This window comes from Agelaius phoeniceus, chromosome 5, assembly GCF_051311805.1.
Source record: "Agelaius phoeniceus isolate bAgePho1 chromosome 5, bAgePho1.hap1, whole genome shotgun sequence".
Taxonomy (NCBI): Eukaryota; Metazoa; Chordata; class Aves; order Passeriformes; family Icteridae; genus Agelaius; species Agelaius phoeniceus.
In genome coordinates this window covers 18,015,110-18,034,325 of record NC_135269.1, presented here as the reverse complement: position 1 = coordinate 18,034,325, position 19,216 = coordinate 18,015,110, and the positions used below count along the sequence as shown (strand labels likewise).

Genomic DNA, 19,216 nt, shown 5'->3' with positions numbered 1-19,216 from the left:
AATTAGACCTTAACAAATTTATTACAGCCTTTGTTTACAAACTCGTTACAAAATTATACAGCATCTTATGCATACACAGGATTTACAGGAAAGTGTTACTGATGTGTGGGATTGCTTTGCTCCCTGGTCGAGATCTGCAGGTTTTTCTTCAGTTGGGGCCTGATCCAGATTCCACCAGAGAAGGTGAGATTTTTTTTTTTTTTTTCCCCCATTGACTTTAGTGGAAGCTGGATCAGATCCAGAGGGTAACACTTCCACTCATTGTTTTCCTGGGATGGGAAAGGGGCAGCCAGTCTAATAACTGTACACACCACACTCTGTTCTCATCTCATGTGTTTCAGATGACAGGCATATTTACTCTGAGATATTTTTGCTGGCTGCTTGTAAAATACTTGTTAAAGTCAAGAGTCAAAGACCAGTTCCTGTTACTGGATTTACAGTGGAAAATGACAAATGGCTTTCTTTGAACCCTTAAGGAATGAACCTCCCTTGATTTTCAGTGAGCATAAAAAAAAAGGCATTAGAATCAACTCTGATGTTGTCTATATTGTTATAGAGCTATGTTTTCTTTCTTGTCTTCAACAGATCTTCTCTGGATTTACAGTAACAAAATCTGGAGAAATGGATTTATGTAAACAAAAGTGACATCCACACTGCCAAACAAGGCAGTTTCTGATTAATGGGATTGGTCTCCTTACCTCCTCTTCTCACGTGGAGATAGGCCTATGTGGCACAGTGAAACAAGGAGATCTCTAAAGTTAGTGATCCATAACTATATAAGCTCTCAATTGCTCCCAGCATCTGCAAATGATCTTTATTTGGGAACTCAGGGTGTAAAATCAAGCTTTTAATTTACAAAAAAATCCAGTGTGGCAGAACTCTGAAAAATATGCTTATTCCCCCAAGCCAAAATGGTTAGTTAAAACTTAAACTTTCCTACTGGGAAAAAGTAGCAAAAGCTCTGTGGGGTTGGGGCTTTTTTCTTTTTAACATTTTTGCCAAGAAATGAGAAATATTCTAATCAGATCTATCAGATACTGACTTCCTTGTTATATTACATCCTCTCATTTTAATGACTGCCTTGTTATTGAACCTCTGAAGTGGTTATTGCTGGAAGCAAAGTTAGGATTTAGTGCTGAAAGTGATGATATTTCCTGTGAGGTAAATACCCTGGCCTCATGCTGAAAATGAGATGGTTCTCAAAAGCTTTTGAGATGGTTCTCAAAAGCTTTGCTTCTGGCCTCCCCTGAAGAAAATACCCACGTGCTCTAACCTGGCTTTCCAGGACAGGACTGTTCCATTGCTTGGCCTCAAGGCAACCTGTCCAGCTCCCTGATGGTTTTATGGTGTGCAGTGCTCTCTGTAAGGGATTAGGGGATACCCCACAGTTTGCTGCCTTTCATGGCCTGTTGCATGTTTGAAGCTGGTTTCGAGGGGTGAAAGCTGCATGAGCAAAGGCATCCTGCAGCCTCATGTTTGAGGGCTCTGATCTCATTTCCATTTGTGATGCTGAACACGCTAAGGCAGCAGAGGCTATAGCTGTAAACCCCTCAGAAAATAAATGAGGGTAAAACTTTCTGAATAGCTGGTATTTCCCAGCCCTAGCTGTGGGTTAGATCTATCTGGACATGGATAACATGCGGCTCAATCTGAATTCTGTTCCTAGACATGAACTCTCATTTGCTTCCTGGGAGTGGGATCCCAACCAGGGCATTGCACAGCTAACGTGTAATGGGACATCTCTTCAAGTAGTGTCATTATTCCTGTCATCAGTGGAGCTACATGACAATCCACAGAAGACTCTGAGGTAAATACACGCTAGCACATTTGTTTCTCCTAAGCAACAACTCATATGTTTAATTGGGGAGCTTCAGTATAACTATAGACTTCATGGATTTTAGCCACCATCCATTTCACGTTCCTGTGAAAGGTACCAGGTTTCTCAAGCAGTTCAACACCTTTTTTTCCCCCTGTGAAAGATGAAGAATGGATCGCTGAGGAGAAGGAAACCTTCGTACGGGCTTGTGGCTTTGATATCCATGCCAGGATATTGCATCTTTCTTTACTACAATGTGCAAGCCAATGACTCTTTTAAGGTTAAGACACTCCCAGCTTTGTTTCTAATTTAAAAACTCAGAGAGGAATGATCCAACAATGCAAGCAGAAGATAATTGATTCATGTGAGGAGGAAGAGGCTGATCACAACAAACCATCTTTTATGTATTATATTAATGATCCATTTAGATCAGTTCTTGACTTCAGCAAGTTTTGGCTACAAATATTTCAGATTTTTTTCATATTTTTTCAATGATGCATTAGAAACAGTTGCAAAACAAATGTGCTTCCTAAACACAAATGGATGTTCCTGGATTATTAGCAGCCATTCTCAATTGCTATCAGAGGGAAAATGGTCATTTCACCAGCAAAACTGGCCTAACACACAGAAACTTTATTTTAGGGCTACCTGATGCCTGAAAATTTGACATCATCTGCAGACTGCAACGTGTATTTTGGTCCATTTTTTTTTTGGTGGTGAGGAGTCAACACTGCAGATCCAATTAAATATGAATGTATAGAGCAGGGAATATAAATATGTACACAAGTCTTGGCATTGATCTGATTTTTAACAAGTTTACTAAATGACAGTCACTGGTTTGACAATACTGAATGAAAAATACTGATTTTACAGATTTTACAGGAAGGTTAAGGTATGCTGCCGCCAAGCAGTGTCACAAACATAGTCTAAAAAACCCCGGAGTTGGCCACAGTAGAGGCACACACCCTTTGCTCTTGTTTATTGAGAGAGAAAGCTTATATACTGTAGATTTGCTGAAGTTTAATAAATAAGGTCAACTTATAATATATATAAAACAATATAAACATTTATATGCTACATGCGTATCATATAATTTAAAGTAATAATTTATATAGCAAAGAGATGCAGAGCTATGTTCTTCCTATTTTCCTGGACAAGGCACACACACAGGAGGTGTCTATCCGTATCCACCTCCAGCCCACCAGTTTGTTGTTTTCTGAAGTCAGTGCTCTGACATAAGTTTGGGATGTCTTGCATTGCGAGTTCCAGTGCTTGTCATCAATGCCACGGCAGCCATTTTTTACAGGCTTGGCCTCTTTACACCTCGTTTCATAAAAGTATTGTTTAACTGGAGAGTTGCCCGTTTTAATTTCTCCCAGAACAGTCACCTGGTGTCCCCTGATGTCGATGGCGGAGGATTTGTCCGTGACCCACAAGCTTTCACTGTCACAAACGGAGTATTCCCCCCGGTGGCCCCTGTGCTCTGCATACCTCTTCCGCCGGGAGGTTCTGTTCACCACCACGGAATTCCCGATGTAATCCTCCATGAGGTACAGGGGCGGCGGCTCCAGCGGCGTGTTGTCACTCAGAAGGACTCGGGGAGAATTGTAGCGTCTCTGCTGCCTCAAGAGATCTGTATCCACTGAGAAAACTGGCTGGAAGTCTGATTTCACATTTTCCTCTCTGTCTATGTCTTGCTGAGCGTCTGTTTTCTGCACTGTGTTTTGATAGTTTTCCTTAATGTCTACCATCTGCTTAGAAAGCTTGTTTTTTAAAATGTCTGCCTGAATGAGTTTAATAATAAGAGAATTTATCGAATCTTCTGGCAAACTCCTTTGATCCATGTTGGAAGACTGGATGCCACGAAGGTAAGTGAGAAATATCACATAAAACAAGATGGACATCACCTTGTTCACCTGTAAGATCTGCAAAGAAACAGAGAGTCAATGTTAAAACAGTCCAAGAGGGAGGTTTGCTAGAGGCTGTAAACATGAAAATTGGTATTTTTTTAGTTACATCTACGTTACTAAGATATGAGACATATATAGAGGTATGGAAACAGGCTGTGTGTTTCTTTGAAGATTCTATTTGTTATAATTTATAATGAATGCGAACTCTCTTCTGAATTTTTTTTTCAATATTTCATCTATATTTTAGGCCGTGCTTTTCCCCTTTCCATGCACAGTGGCATATATATCAGTTAAGCCCTTTCTCTGCAGAGGTAGGTAGTTCTTGGGATAGCATGGCCTGGGCTTGGCAGCAGAGAGAGGCCAAGTTACTTCCACAGAGGTTATTCCACAGAGAAGTTTAGTTTCAAACTTGCAGGATCATGCACAGTAGAAAACTGTCTCACTATGTAAAATGAAAAAGTTCTGACTTTGCTAACTGTTGTCAGGTTTTGTGTGCTGAGATCTCTCAGACCCATCTAATTCATATTTATCAAGTGGCTTCTGTTTAATGTTACCATAAGAAGGAAATAAATCCTGTGTTTCAATAGTGCTTTTGTTTTCTTTCTTTCTCTAGTAAGGGAAAGGGTTCCTGAAGGAAAATGATGCAGTCAAATCAGAAAGTGATTATTAGGCCTCTATAATACAAGTGGGGAATTCAGAAGGACCCAGTGACCCAACTCCTATTTTGTTTTCAGGACTGGGGATCTTTTCTTGGTGGTTTTTAAAGAAGTTGCATTTATATAAGGTGAAACAAAACTGACATCAATTAGAAATATTCAAGGACAGATTGAGGACATCCCTCTCCCCACCATCTCCGAAAACTCAAAAATCTTGTTCAATGATTCAGTATTTTGAAAACCATTTCTAAAAGTGTGCTGCTTCTTGGTACTTTGCCATGTGCTGCTCTATATGGCTTCCTGTGGTCTCCTTCTAATTCTACCTTCTGTCCATATTCTAGAAGCTCATTTGGCACTTCTTTTTTAAGCCTTTCTGTCGTCTTGTTTGTGTAGCTGAGAGCCAGGAGCAACTGTCCAGGGAGGACAGATTTTTTTTTTTTCCTTGTATATTTGGACACCTCTATATTTGGTATTATCATTAATATTTAAATTAAATCAATTTTCAATGTAAAATCCTAAGTCATGGATGTGAACCATTCACTAAAGTTCATACCTGTTTATAAATTTGCTGCACAAGTAGTGGATTGAAGGAGAAAATACAAAACTCCTCTTAGAGCACCCTCATAGTCTGTGATAAACCCTGACTGTAATACTCCTTCAAATTACTCAGGAAAGCCTTGAATTTGATTTTCCTGCTCTGCAAACACATCCACCACGTGTCAGAGACCTCTGGCATTCTGGGATGAAGGCATGAGTCACAGACCGTGGGACAGATGGAGTTGGGAGGATCCTCAGGACATCATGTAGGCCAATCTCACTGCTCACAGGAGTATCAGCTAGGGCAGCTTGCAGAGAGCTCTGCCTACTCAGGTCTGGAATATCTCTATGGATGGAGACTCCACAACCTCTAGACAAGCCATTCCAGTGTTTCACCACCCTTAAACTTAACAAAAAATACATTTCATGTATCAGCAGTGTTTCCTATATTTCAGTTTTTTCCCATTGCCTTCTGTCCTATCATGGACATGCCTGAGTAGAGCCTGGCTCCATCTTTATTAATCCCTCCTGTGAGGTATTTCTGCACTTCAGTAAAATCCCCCTGGAACTTCTCTTCTGCAGCATGAACAGCCCCAGCTCTGTCAGCCTCTCCTCTTGGTACAGTTGTCCTAATCCTTAATAATTTTCATGGATTTGCTCCTGTACTAAGGAGCCCAGAACTGAACACAGCACTCCAGATGTGCCTCACCAGTGCTGAGATAAGGGGAAGGATTCCCCTCCCTCCTGAACAGAAAATTTTCCACTTAAAAAAAAAAAAAATCACCATTTTCTGCTTAAGAGGGTGAGCCATTTTCTGTTTCAGAAGGCAAAGGAAAAAAAGAAGAAAAAAAATCTTTAGCTGAAGAACCTTCTATCCACTCTAAACAAAACTCCTTTTTGCAAGATTGAGTCCCCACTTTGCAGTTTGGAACAGCAGCAATATCAGAGCTACCCTCTGTGGATGTGTGAGCTGTCCTTTTATGGACAAGAAATGTGTTTTCTCCATTCTCAGTTTGTCACAGTGTGACTTCACCTAAATCTAGACTGTTAGCCTGCAGTAACGTTTTGCTTTTGAGGGGGGAAAAAATCGAAGATGTTCAGTTACCATACAATTACTGTCATACCTGAATAAATACTAACTTAATGTAGATGGATCTCAGAGCCCAGACCTTTTTGTCTGTGCAGCTGCTGTGCAATTTTGCCTTCCCTCAGCATAGGATTTTCTTTCAAAAACAGTAAAAATATTATTAAACAGATGTCATTGAGCAGATTTCTTGCAGCACCCAGAATCCACACATGGGATGACACACAAGCCCACAGCATGGTGAGCAAAGTTCTGATATGGCTCAGCCCAAAAGCCAGAAGCATTATTCATGCCAACATGCAGCTGCATGCAATCCCTGCTCTGCTCAGTCTCAAAATTAAGTGGCACTAGTAAAACACACAAGTTGGAGTGTGATGAGGGGGGAAAAATAAGGCTGGAGTTCCTCCAGGCTCTCCTCAATGTCATGCTGCACACAGAAAGGAAGGGCTGGGGACCTGAGAGCCGGAGAAGCTAAAATGAGCTGGTTTTCTTCTCCGTGGAGGAACCTCATTAATGGGAAAAATGTTGAAAAGTGTTTTCCTGAACTTCATGTGAAACGTATTATGGATTTGGTGGGAAAGATGCTAACTTTGAAATTCAACTTGTAGTTTGATTTATTTTGCAGATTATTTGCTGCAAAAGTAAAAAGGTTTTAGAACAAATATTTATATTTTTCTGGGTGCAAAACTTTGACAAAACCACAAGGATTGGTGAGATTACAGTTTTCAGGGAGTTCCTCCAACCTAGCAGGTTCATAAGTGCTGTTCAGAAGTTCCAGTCCATGACTAAAAATTGTCAGGCTGTCGATGAAGTCCAGCACCTCAGAGTATGTCTACAGCACTCTTTTAGATAGGAGAAATGAGTGTTATTGGAAAACTCCAGCTGGTTTATGGCCTTGTCTGTAATGTGGTTATAAGACACATTAAAAGTATATTTGTTTGCAGGTCTGGGGAGTATTGCATTTGATGAATGGCTCTTTGCCCAAAATGGAACGTTGTGCCTGTCTGAACTGCAGATAATTTGAGATTTATTTGGCATGTGTGTTGTTAAATCTGTAAAAAGGAGAGGAAAATGTAAAACATTAAAATGTCTATCTTTTCATATTTTCAAAGCAAATAATTCTGGTGTTTCTGGCCATGCCTCCAGAAATTCCACAATGCAAATCACAAAGCAGAACAAATGCTTTCTCAGTGCAGACCAGTGAGTAAATTATCTATAGAGGGGACTCAGACTGGGGGCATGATTTCAGCATATGTGTCCTGTCTGAGGGAATACTGACTCAAATTCCAGGTTCCTGGAGGGCCTAGGATTCTGTGAACCTCAGCAGAAGCTACTTCAGCACAAGCAGCTCTTTCTCTGGCCTTTTGGAGAATGGTCTAAAAATCTCCCAAGAATTAAATCCTTCATGTGACCTTTTCTGCTCTTTCATTGGGATTTTTTTGTTTTGTTTTGTTTTGTTTTGTTTTTCAATTCAGATTGTTAGATTGTTCATTACAAGTGGAAAGATTTTGCCCAAGTGAAATTATTTTCCTTGGTTAGGTGATGCTAGTGAGATACTTTTGTTGTTCTTCATGGTTCTTCTTGGAATTTTCCACATGTAAATTCCTAACAAAATTTCATTTTGGCTGTGTTTGTGGCCGGTTTGCACTAAGCAAATTTGACTTGGAGACTGCTAACATTTGTGGCTCAGAGAGGAAAAGCAAAGAACACGGAAAACAAAAGCTCGTGCATTGCAAATCTGATTGGTCTCCCAACTGTGGCTTTACTCTATTTTTTTTTGTTTGTATTCCTGCCTATCACTGCAGTTTTAACAGGCTATTCATTCTGTCTGAGCTAGGTGGCTCAAGGTCTACATTTAAGGAGAAGTTAATAAACTTACCTCTTCCTTCCATTGATATATTCAATCCCTAATAAACTCTGGCAAACCATTTGCTGCTCTTTTCAGACTCACCACTTTATGTAGTAGTGAAAAATTTTGTTCAGTTTTGTTTGTGGTGATTTATTCTGGTCAGTTTCTGAACATTCCACACAGGGGAAGAGCGAGACATCATTTAAAAAGTTCTGCAGAAAGCATGAAATCCTAGTACTGTGAGAGACTGCCCAAGTATTTACTTGTAAGTCATTGCTAAGAGGAAGTGGAATAGAAGGAAAAGTGACTGGTGAGTTTTACATTCAGAATTGTAATACCCCACATGATTTATGTAAGCCAGCTTGAAGTGTTTGGCACTTCCTTAAAAATTTAGGAGCAGCTTCAGCTCTTCAGACCAAGCAACTAATAATCCTTTGTGGTGCCTGACAGCTTTTCCAAGCTTTTACCAAAGAGGAAAGCATGATTATTGTCACTGTTTGTTGAACACTGCTTCCACAACCTCCCAAGTCATGGATTGCCCTGTTGATTCCCTCTTCCTAATAACTATGTTGGGAAGAAATGCAACCCTCTTCCTCTGTGCTTTGAGGGACATGGGTAAGATACAGAACAAGAAAAGAATTCTGAATGTTCAAGAAGGTGGGAAAGTGACATAACTGTGTCTGAAAATTTGCACTGTATTTCAGAATGGTAATCAACTGTTTGTACAAGATGGATTTATGAAGGTAGGTTGCTGGAGAGTGCTGAATGTCCCTGCAGACACCCTCCTGAATGCTTTTGCTTCTGAGGATATGGAAATTTCAACAGAGACAGATTGAAACTAAAGCTTTCACAAGAGCCAGGCCCTCTGAGAAGCTGAAGAATTCAGAGACAAAACCAAGTGATGGCAGCCCAAAGTGTTAACCCTCCCATCCTGGGGGGCAACCAAACTGGAAGTTAGAGTGAGGGGATTGGAAACGAATCCATTTCTCTGGCACACTGGCAGGGGAGTGCAGCTACAAATCTGAGGGGAAGCCCACCAAGGTTTCTTCATCTCTGCAGCAGCTCAGAGATGTATTAATTAATTTACTCAAGGCCCTCTCCTGTTAGGCTAAGAAAGAGCAGCCTCCTGGAGACCCTGTGATGCTGGATGGTCTGACATGTTTTTCCATTTACATTGCCTCAGGACAACTCATTTTTTTAGGGGAAAAAAAAAAAAAAACCAAAAAACAAAAAACCAAAAAACCTTGGCACTAAAAGAACACTATTTGTTAGTTTTTCTGCTATTAGGATACTTGAAGGGAAAACTGTTTTCAGCTTTGCCTTTCAATATATCATTATTTTGCAAGATTTTACATTGAAAGCAAAAGAGTTTCTGGGGTTTTTTTTTGTTTCAGAAGCTGAAAACAACTTCTGTCATTTTTAACATCATCTGATTTCCTTTTTCTTTTGTGAAGTAAGGAAAATAGCAAAATCCAACAAACAAACAGAATAATCAAGGGATGTAAATTCAAAAGTGCAGCGTCTCATTATGAAAAATCTTGTATTACTAAGCCTGATTTATGAGTACAGACAGGATGTGCACCCACAAGGAAAAAGAAATACAGGGAATATAGGGAATGCTAGTTAGAAATGAAGTGAGCTTTTGTTTGGGTAGAATTAAAATAGACCCTGAAGTTAACCTGAGATATTTCTGTCATTAACATTTTTTAAAAGGGCGTTTATTTGTTTTTCTGAGAGCTCTGCTGTGACCCTTGAACACAGATGTTTGCACTGAGGGTACAGAATCACTGAATCACAAAATCATTAAGGTTGGAAAAGACCTTTAAGAGCATCGAGTTCAACTTGTGACTGTCAACGACTTAGTCACCCATCCCAGAGCACCGAGTGCCATATCTAGTCATTCCCACCTCCAGGAAGAGGGACTCTAAACCTCTTGGGCAGCCCTTTCCAGTGTTAAGATGGTTTAGAAGAGACAACATTGGTGCTCTGGAGTTTGTCCCAAGCACTGAGCCTTGCCGGGGAAGAGCCGCTGCATTTCATGCAGAACTGCACCAGTGTTTGCTTTTCCAGAGGCCATGACTCCACGTTTCCCTGAATCCACACGCAAATACATCCATGGCCACTCTGAATTGCCTCTCCCTATGCCTCAAAGGTTCACAACCCCCCAGATACAAAAAGTCTCATTAGGCTTGCAGGTGCAATGTATCTGATGCAGCATTCTTAAGAAAAGGATCCCAGACCTGATCCAATTATTTTAAAACCACCATAGGAACTCAGTGAAATCAGCATTAATTGGACAAAGCTTTTGTACAATAAGAGAGGGAGGGAATGACACTGTAATTACATACAGCTGATGTTTGAACTTTAACATACAGCATGCAACTGAACTGTTTCCATCAGAACTGTGGTGTGAAATTAGTATTACTGTGTATAATTAACATCTTTTCCGTGCCCTTTGCACAGGTGCAGTAGCTCGCTCACAGCCAGCTTAAAATGAAGTTTTTAAATTCATTCTCAGAGAAAAAGGAGTCTTCTATTTCTGGTGAAACAGAAGTGTTAGGTGGCGGGTAAGGTTAGAAGTTTGCTTCTTTGCAAAAGATGTCAGACTTTAAAAAGAGCTTTGTACAGAAAGAGCTTGTTTGTTCTGACCAGTTAAATAAGATTGTTAATAGGAGACATTGCCTCTACCAACAACTTCTCTTGGTAAAATCATGAGGGCTCTCTTAGAGCTGCTCCCAGGTGCAGAGTGAAGCTCTTGAGCCTCTCTTATGAAGAGCTCAAAAATACAATGTATGCCCATGACAGGCTTGTGGTTTTTCTCATTGCATCTGAGTCTTTCAAAAAGCCATTGCCCCTTCAGAGCAAAAACGTCATCCTGCTAATTGCATTAGTTTATAGCAAATAACAGTTTACACATAGGCCTGTCCTGAGGGTAAGGGCTGTTCTGGCAAATCCAGCTCCTCTGCATTTTTTTCCTGGTAGAAATCTGCCTGAAAAGGAACTTTGCTTGGGAGTTCCCCAGTTCATCAATGTGCATGTGGATAAAATTTCCTGTATGCAATTCTCCTCGAGATGTGGAAGTGTTCCAGTTTCAACTCTCAGTTCACACTTTACCATGAGTTTGACTATATTTGGGGATTAATGCTCAAGGGTGGCAAGAGTATTCTGGTCCTAGTCTAGCAGAATATCTGATTTTTAAGTTTGTGAGTCAGCTCGCTACAGTGCAGACTGCTCACATGTTCAGCTCATGTTTGAATGCTCTGCTAATTTCCATCCAAAATGTCCAATAATTTGCAAATCAGGATCTCTAGAAGCCTTTTCAAAGTCAAAGCATGATTTCTGTGTTCTCCCACTGTACTAATGCAAGCTCTGCACCTCTGCCAGGTCCAAAACTCGTCTGAAAATGGCCTTGGTTTTTGGAAGCCATGGAGGTTTTTCTTATCTTTCAATCCAGATACCATTTTGCTGTTGATACACAATGCATTCCCTGCTCCCCCTTGCCAAAAATCCTTGAAAGTGGAATTTTAGAGCTGGGAGTACTTTAACACATGTTGTCTCTCACCCAGCATATGATCTCCAGATATTTGACAGAAAAGCAAAGTCTTAAACTGGGCATGTGAAGGAGGCAAATGAGATGTACCACAGCTGGTCATACCTCTCCTTACACAGTCAGTAACTAGTATGGCTTTTTAGAAAATCCCCTCTTACTGAAGAAATTCTGGTTGTGAAAAAGATTATAGAAGGGTAGGATTGAAGTAATTCTCAGGGTACGAGAACCAGGAATGGAAAGAGTAATTTTTTAGCAGACTTCTGGTCACCTCTTTTCAAATGCACATTTTATATATTTCACAAAAGGATCCTACTCCCATCTAACCATCCCAAAATTCACAGAATCACAGTCATGGAATGGTTTGGGTTGGAAGGGAACTCAGGGATCATCTAGTTCCAACTCCCCTGCTAACAGAAGGTAAGAGAGGGCTGTTTTACAGTTTGGATAGTGAAACCCAGGTAGGTTGTATGACTTTTCTTAAGTTATGCAAGCCAAAGCTCACATGGGAAGAAAATGGGAGAGTGGGCCTTCAGACCTTCCTCTCGTGAGGTCTGGGCTGGCCTAGGTTAGTTCTACGCACTGGATTAGCTTCTTCCTTCAGCTTCTTCCCCACACTCTGCTGGCCTTAACCAAAGCTGGCCAAAATCAGAAGTAATTCCATGCCATTATTTCTTCTACTGAAGTGGTAGAAAAGGGAAACAGTCCTTACTTGAGTGAGACCAGAAGTAACTGGGAAGCAAGCAGAGGGAAGGAAAAAGATGTGGAAAGCATTGCCAAATGTGTCCGTGGCTGGCTCATGCACAACATCTCAGGTGTCTTGAGGAATTAAGAATAACTTGGAATGAGCTTTAAAAAAAGATCAGGCCAATGTAAATCGGCTGTAACAGTTCAGTAGTTTTCCCCAGGAACTGACAAAACAATCAATGGAAGGATTTTTAATTCTGCACATAGGAAAAGCCTGGTCCTAGACTTCAATTTGCACAGTAGAAATCCCTGATTAAAAAGGAGCCAAACACTGTTGTGCTTCAGGAAGTAGGAGAATTAGGGATGCTTACTTTGGACGATGGTGTAACTTTACAGCCTAAATGAGGGGAGATGCACAGCTGCATCTCCCCAGGAGCGGGGAACTGAATATATTGTGAGTCAGTCACAGTTCCTCCCTATCTTCCCTCCACCACTGCTTGCATTCCCTTTGCTCTGCTACAAAAGTCAATTACTTCATCCTCATTTTTTTCCTTTTTTCCTTTTTTTATTTTTTTTTAAATTTTTTTTTCCCCATGGAGCAGTTTACTCTCCCATGCTCCCAGCCAGCTCTTTTGGCGAGCAAGGAAGTGGAGTGGGGTGAAGCTTGGGCTCTCTGCACTTCTGTCATCTCAGTATCCCCTCTCCACCCACTTCCTCTCAGCAGGGAGTATTGGGTGAGCAGTCCCTGCTCCTCTGGCTGCAGGAGGAGTTGTTCTGAGCAAGCTGAGCTTGAACAGGCATGGGAGAAAAGCTAGGGAAGCGGGGGGGGACAATCCTCCCTCCTTTTTATATTCCTGACGAGGTACCAGCTCTGGCAACATGTGATGAGTAGCAAGAGTATCCTGTGCAAATTCTGAGGTAAAGGCCTGTGTTCAAATGAGATAGGATATTACTAATGCTGGAAAACTGGGGAGCATAATCTGTAAGTCCTCTGAAGGACCTTCCTAACCTGCTCGCAGTCTGTTACTAGAAAATATGGAAAGGAGCCCACTGCAAAAACAAAACAAAGCAATCACATCCTTAGGAACTTTGGGGAGGCAAACATATGGGAGAACTTTTTACAAAAGGTGAGAGGTCAGTCAATGTCTTGGGATAACTGCATGTAAAGGGGATAAAAAGTTCTCAGGCCTTTTTGACAGTGAGAACACAAAGAGCTTTGCTGAGCTGCATGCAGGAGTAATGGGCCTTTTTGATGTAAAGCAGCTTTTCCTATGGCTGGAGGTGAAGGGAAGCCTACACATATTCAGGAGATATCTCCTGTGCCCTCCTAGGAAAAGACAAAACCACACACAAGCTTCTTTTCTGTCCTGTGCTCCCATCATCTCACCCTACACCAACATCTCTGGGCTGAGAGCACCTCAAACCTCAGAAATTTCTTCCTTGACAGTGTCATGAAGGCCTCCTTCTTGTCTGCATTTATATGAAGGCACAGTTTGGGATGTCAAACCTCCAGGAGGGCTTTGATTGAGATAAGATTAGTAGAAAGCAGAAGAGAACCTGGCAGGTCGAGCCTGGGGGTTTCAGACTGTCTGGACCATGGAACTCAAGAGCATGGGCAGAAGTTAGGTTTACAAGCAAAATACTTTGCTAGAGTTACCCAGTTAAAGATAAGACATGTATTTTTAGACTGCTAGAAATTAGGGAAAATTGAAAAGGATATTTATTCCCATTTTAAATTATTGAATGGTATTATGCTTGGAGACAGTTGTGTATATGCAACTCTTAAAAACTAAAGCTTGAGGCCAAACTCTGCTTTTGGTCACACAGAAAACAGGCGATGGCAGACTGAGTTGCATAAAACTGAGGTCATAATCTGGCATAAAGTCTGAGCTGGCTTGGTTTTCTCTTCAGCTAATGTCAGTAATGGTAAGCTGTTATGAGGAAACCCAATAGGGAATGGGTCAGGTGTTAATGCTCACAATCAGCATGATTCCAAATAAACTGGAGGAATTTAAGAAACAATGCTGTGTCTTCTGCTTAAAAGTTGCTTGCATAGACTTAAAATACTCTTTAGACTTAAAATAACTCTGCAGACTTGTGTGGTGCTGCTTCAGATTTACCTGAAGAAAGTGTGACTGTTTTTGGAAGATCTTTCAGTGGCCGGTCTCTAACAATATTGAAAAATGGAATATACAAATACCCGAACATCAAGCTGGTAAAACAAAATGATCTTCTTGTCCTCTTTTCTGTGTTCTATCACCAAGTTGAAGCTAAGATCAGCAGTTCACCAAATTATTTCCTTTTCCTTACATTTGGGAATAATACTGAGCTTAGACTGAAGCTGGTTGTGCTGGTCTACAGCTATGTGGAAGAAAAAACCAGCATTACTGCAAGAAAGGAGACTAGTTCATCTACATTCTAACAGAAAAAATGTCTTTAATGCAGGTATCACTCCACAAAAATGTATTGTGGCTTCATTGCCTTCCTCCTAGCGTTCAATTTTTGTCAGTGAAAATGAGAGTTTTATACATGGTGTAAAGACAATGAATGACCTCTCAATTTTCTTTAATTTGTTTCTAACTGAAGAGAAATTTTCAGGCTACAGTAAGGTTCATTATTTGAAATTGAAGTTCTGTATTAGTGTTCAGTATTTTCCTTCAGGAGATAGAATCTGAAATACCTAGCAGGGAGGCTGAGGAACAACTTGTTCAAGGACTGTTTTGTACTGAAGTCTTCACTTATTAAACTCCTTGTAAAAGCAGAAAATGCAGAAAAAGAAGGTTTTAAAGCCATTACTATTGAACCTAAAGAACATAGCCCTTAAAATGTTAGTAGCTCCTTGTCCTTTGTGTTCTGGGAAGGCAAAATTGCAGCCCAATGAAAATGGAACAAACCAAACCCCACAAACACCATCGTTAGGAAGGTGGAAAGAAGAATAAATAATGCTTATACTTTGGAGCACAGGCAGTGCTTGACTCCCCTAAACAAATACTCAAATAAATAGGAATTGTATTCCTTTTGAAGCTTCCATGGTTGTAAATTTCCTTATGGAGTGCCCTGTCATTTTCTTTCCTGAAAACATTGATGCTCTCTTCTTGAGCTGTAACGTGTTCCATATGTCACATTGCCTTTGTACTAAACAGTTCAGACTCAGCTCTCCTTTCATCCCCCTGACCTAATTTTAAAGTCTTATGGCTGTGGAGGACTAATCTGGATCAGTTTGATCAGACCCTCCAATTTTATAAATGCCGTTTAACACACCACAACTTTTTTCCCCCTTTTCCATAACAATAAGCTCAACCAAGTTGTTCTTTGTTAAGTGTTGCTCTTATAAACTCCCTTAAATTCAACCTCTAATTGAACAGTGCTCTGTGTCTCAGTTCATTATTGTACTGCTTGCTTTCATTCAAGTGAATTTTTAAAGTAATGCAACACAGAAGCTTAATTATCATCTTGTTTTTCTGGTATTCTCTGGAGTAAATGCCAAGGAGGATTTGTTTTTGCTGGTTTTTTGTTGTTTTTTTTTTTTTTTTACTTTGCATACAGCATAATTTTTTTCCTGCTCAAACACTTCTTTTGATCTTATTTCTTTGAATAAATTGCATTTAGCATCTTCACAAGTGTTTTTTTTCTTCATGCTTTCCCATCATTTTTCTGTGTATGTAATGTATATGCTTAAACATGGTCCAGAGTGTTCAGTTCACTAATACAAAAATTCTCACTCTTGGTGTTCCTGTGCCTCACCTCTTTCTCTAACACTGGTTTAGACTGGGAAAAACTCCACTGCAGCTGATAAAGTAAAACGTGTGCAAACTAAGCACAAGTGACAAAAGAAGGGCCGCCTCTCTTTCTGATTCTGTTCTATCAATATTCACATTCTTCAAATATTCCAAACCATAACCCTGACACAATATCTTTTCAGTGGATTAATCTGCTTGCTCTCAGTTCAGTTTCTCTTTGTTCTCCTGGTGGGGAAAGAAAAATCAAACCATTTTAAAAACGATCACATAGACAAGTTGCACCAGCTCAGCCATGAAATTTTAACTGAGCCTGTATCAGAGGCACTGGTGTAAAGCAGAATCAGTCAGGGACTGCAATATTAGGAAAAAATTCTCCACAAAAAGGGTTGTAAAGCATTGGAACAGATTACCCAGGGAAGTAGTAGAATCACCATCCCTGGAAATGTCCAAAATACATGTGGATATGGCCACTTGGAGACACAAAAATACATGTGGATATGGCACTTGGAGACACAGTTCAGTGTGGCATGGATCTTCACTCTCTCAATGTCTCTGCTTGTGGAAGGCAGCTCCATCTACCTGTACCTGATTGTGCCTCTGGTTGTTTCTGGGTGGACTCAACCTGGCAAACATGACATAGGCCCAGGCCAGATCTATACTACTGTTTTTCATGTTGTTTTTTAAATCAAAATCTCTGTCAGACAGAGGTTTGCCTGTGCACCACGAATACAGATGTGCTGCTTCAAAGTCCTTGTGTTGTACAGCTTATGCTTGAGAAAGGGCATGGCTCTGGTGGCGGTGAAATCCTTTTTTTTTTTTGTCATGTCCTGTCATCCCATTAGAGCTTTTTAGGCAGAGACAACTGCCTGAATTGTGGCTCTAGACAAGCCCTTTTGCTCTCCTCAGTTTCAGGAAACTTGTGATTTGGTATTTTTAGAGTATTTACTGTCATGGTATTCCCACCAGGCTGAATGGTGCTCCAGCGATTCCTATTTTGCAGGTGAAAATCTTTCTGCAAAAAAGAGGAGCTGACCTGCCTGAGGTGCACAGGAGGCCTGTGGCGTGACAGGGCTGGACTGGAAGAAGTCAATGCAAACAGAGGCCAGAGAAGCTTCTAGGTTTGGACCTGCTGGTTCCTGCAGCAGCGCACTTCATTGAGTAGTACCAAAAATGAATTTTGTTTTGTGTTGTGATTTGCAGTTAGGTTCTTTGGTTTCCTAAAAAATCAAATTGCAGCCAAAACTTCCGCAGCAGTTTGGATGTTCTTAAATTGTTACGCTGTGTGGATTGCCTGATACCGATGGCTCCAGAATTCTCTCCTGTGGAAACCCAGGGCACCGGGAATATTTCTCTGTCTGCTCTGGGGTGCCAGGGGAGCACTGACTTTGACCCTCATTCATGGAGAAAGTTTCCTAGACTTCAAGACAGACTAGAATCCACAAAAGTGTGAAATAGATTATATAAAAGATTATAGTGTAGGTGTATCACTTGGTGAGAAATTTAGGTTTTGGGATTTTTAATATGTTGTGGATGGAAGCAAGATGGAGGGCACAGGCTCTCATCCTGGGTTTCTTCTTCATGCTTCTTCCTTCTTCTTCATGGGATTGGGTGGCATTTTGTAAGTGTGAAGAAAAGTCTTTGGGATCAGTTATTGGGTTAAAAAGGAAAATAATCTAGGTGTCAGTTCTTAATTGGATAGTTTAGTTTTAAATGACCTTGTAACAAGAGATTGTTGGCCATTTTGTACCTTCTAATGAAAAGCTACCGAACTCACAGTAATGAGACTGTTGTACTAATAAGAAATAATAAACACCTGAGTCCAAACATAAACTACTGTCTCAAGTGCCTTCAATCCAGACCCAGAAAAACTGATGACTGGTACCCCCACACTCTCCCTTGCCTGGACTTCCCTCAGGTGGAATAGCTCTTCTGTCCTTTCTCTCTGGCCATCTGGTGAAACACCTTGAGATCCTCTCTCAGCAGGGGCCAAGTTAAAAGTTAATTAGGAGGGACTAAGAGAAAGACACATGGGCTGTATCACCCTATCAGACTCACATATTACAAAAATTGCTGGGAATTAGGTGAGATGGGCTATGGAGACATGCAGAAACACTCCTGGATTTTGCCCCATATCTTTGTTGGAGCCTTCTGCTCTGTGCAGACCACAACAGTTTCATTCCTTTATTCCCTCTGCCACAGCCCCAGTTTCCCCTGGTGTCTCCTCCACCAAGAGCAGCTATACTAAGATGTTCATTCCTCTCTGCCATCTCTGCAAAACAGAAGAAAGAAGAGTTGCAAAACATAGTTTCCCCTGATTCACATGTTGTTTAGCAGGTACTTTCTTAGTCCAGAGAAGTCCCTGAACACTTTAGCTCAGGTGGGCAAAGCAGGACAGGCTTTGAATGCAGGAAATTGAGTCAAAATATCAGAGAGCAATTGAGGTTTACATCTCTACTATAGATTTTTCTCTTAGAGCCCTGCAAAGTTGAGATGGTGTTGTTTGAATTGTATAGAAGAAATTAGTGTTACTTGTACTAGAATTTTTTGAAAATGCTTTAAATCACTGGAGCTTGTCTCAGGTACCAAGAATCTAACTGGGGTTTGAGCCACTATTTAAAATTGGCACTCAGAAGCCAAGGAAGTCTCTCAGAAGCCAAGGGAGTCTCAAAGAGATAAAAGCCATGAATCTGGCAAGAAAAAACATGAGTCAATGTCAAAAAGTTTACAAATTGACCATCTGAAAATATTTTGGCTTCAGTTCTACAGATCAAAACAGCTTATTTGACTTGAACTTTAAAACAAATAAACAATCAAAAATATGTTTAGAAGGACAAATTGTTTAATTGTTTACAGTGAACAGGCCTTCCTTCCAATGGTTTGAATTTAATTGATTCTATTTTTCTGATCCAAACCTTTTCAGGAATTTGAGAAGGCTGGGATGTACAGTGTGTTTACTACCAAGTGAGAATTTCATTATGATTTCTCTAGGAAGTCCATGACTTGAAGGATAATATAATTACAGTAGAATTGTAAGATCTAACAATATCCACAGGATCTGAGGAACAAAGATTTAAAGGCCTTGAAAGTCCATTTTCTATGATGATCCAGGCATCTTTTGCCTAGAATTTTGCCTAGAAGGCCAGATCTTCTGTAGTTTAGCAGCCCTGAGTCATCCCACTGGTTTGTATCACTGTGAGGATCTGGCCCTAACCTGAAAATACTCCAATGCTTTGTGAAATGATCTCATTAGGTGAAAAAACAATGAACCTTGATTGTCAGCATGTGTCATTCAGGAGATGAGTTTTGGTTTGATGCCAGTACACATTTTCACCAGTTCTAAGATTGGCAACTTTATTTCTTCATGAGAAATTAAAAAAAAAATCTCTCTTC

The 19,216-nt window shown here is 40.5% G+C and overlaps 1 protein-coding gene and 1 long non-coding RNA gene across 5 annotated transcripts in view; one reads left to right on the top strand and one right to left on the bottom strand.

Annotated features, from left to right (window-relative positions):
• The window catches only part of LOC129120039 (uncharacterized), a 28,635-nt gene extending 10,979 nt beyond the window's left edge, over nucleotides 1-17,656 (top strand). Inside the window, exons 2-6 of one of the 4 annotated variants that reach the window (XR_013182316.1) lie at nucleotides 80-183; nucleotides 1,667-1,807; nucleotides 3,196-3,451; nucleotides 3,576-3,684; nucleotides 16,827-17,656. This is a non-coding gene — a long non-coding RNA (uncharacterized LOC129120039). Of the gene's footprint in view, nucleotides 1-79; nucleotides 758-1,666; nucleotides 1,808-3,195; nucleotides 3,452-3,575; nucleotides 3,685-5,052; nucleotides 7,954-16,826 lie in introns of those variants that run through there. The other 3 variants (XR_013182315.1, XR_008534172.2, XR_013182317.1) reach the window with 3 other exon arrangements.
• The window catches only part of NTF3 (neurotrophin 3), a 44,626-nt gene continuing 28,025 nt past the window's right edge, over nucleotides 2,616-19,216 (bottom strand). Inside the window, exon 2 of the mRNA XM_054632308.2 lies at nucleotides 2,616-3,741. Within this exon, the coding sequence (XP_054488283.1) occupies nucleotides 2,947-3,741 (795 nt within the window). The 3' untranslated portion in view covers nucleotides 2,616-2,946. The remainder of the gene's footprint in view (nucleotides 3,742-19,216) is intronic.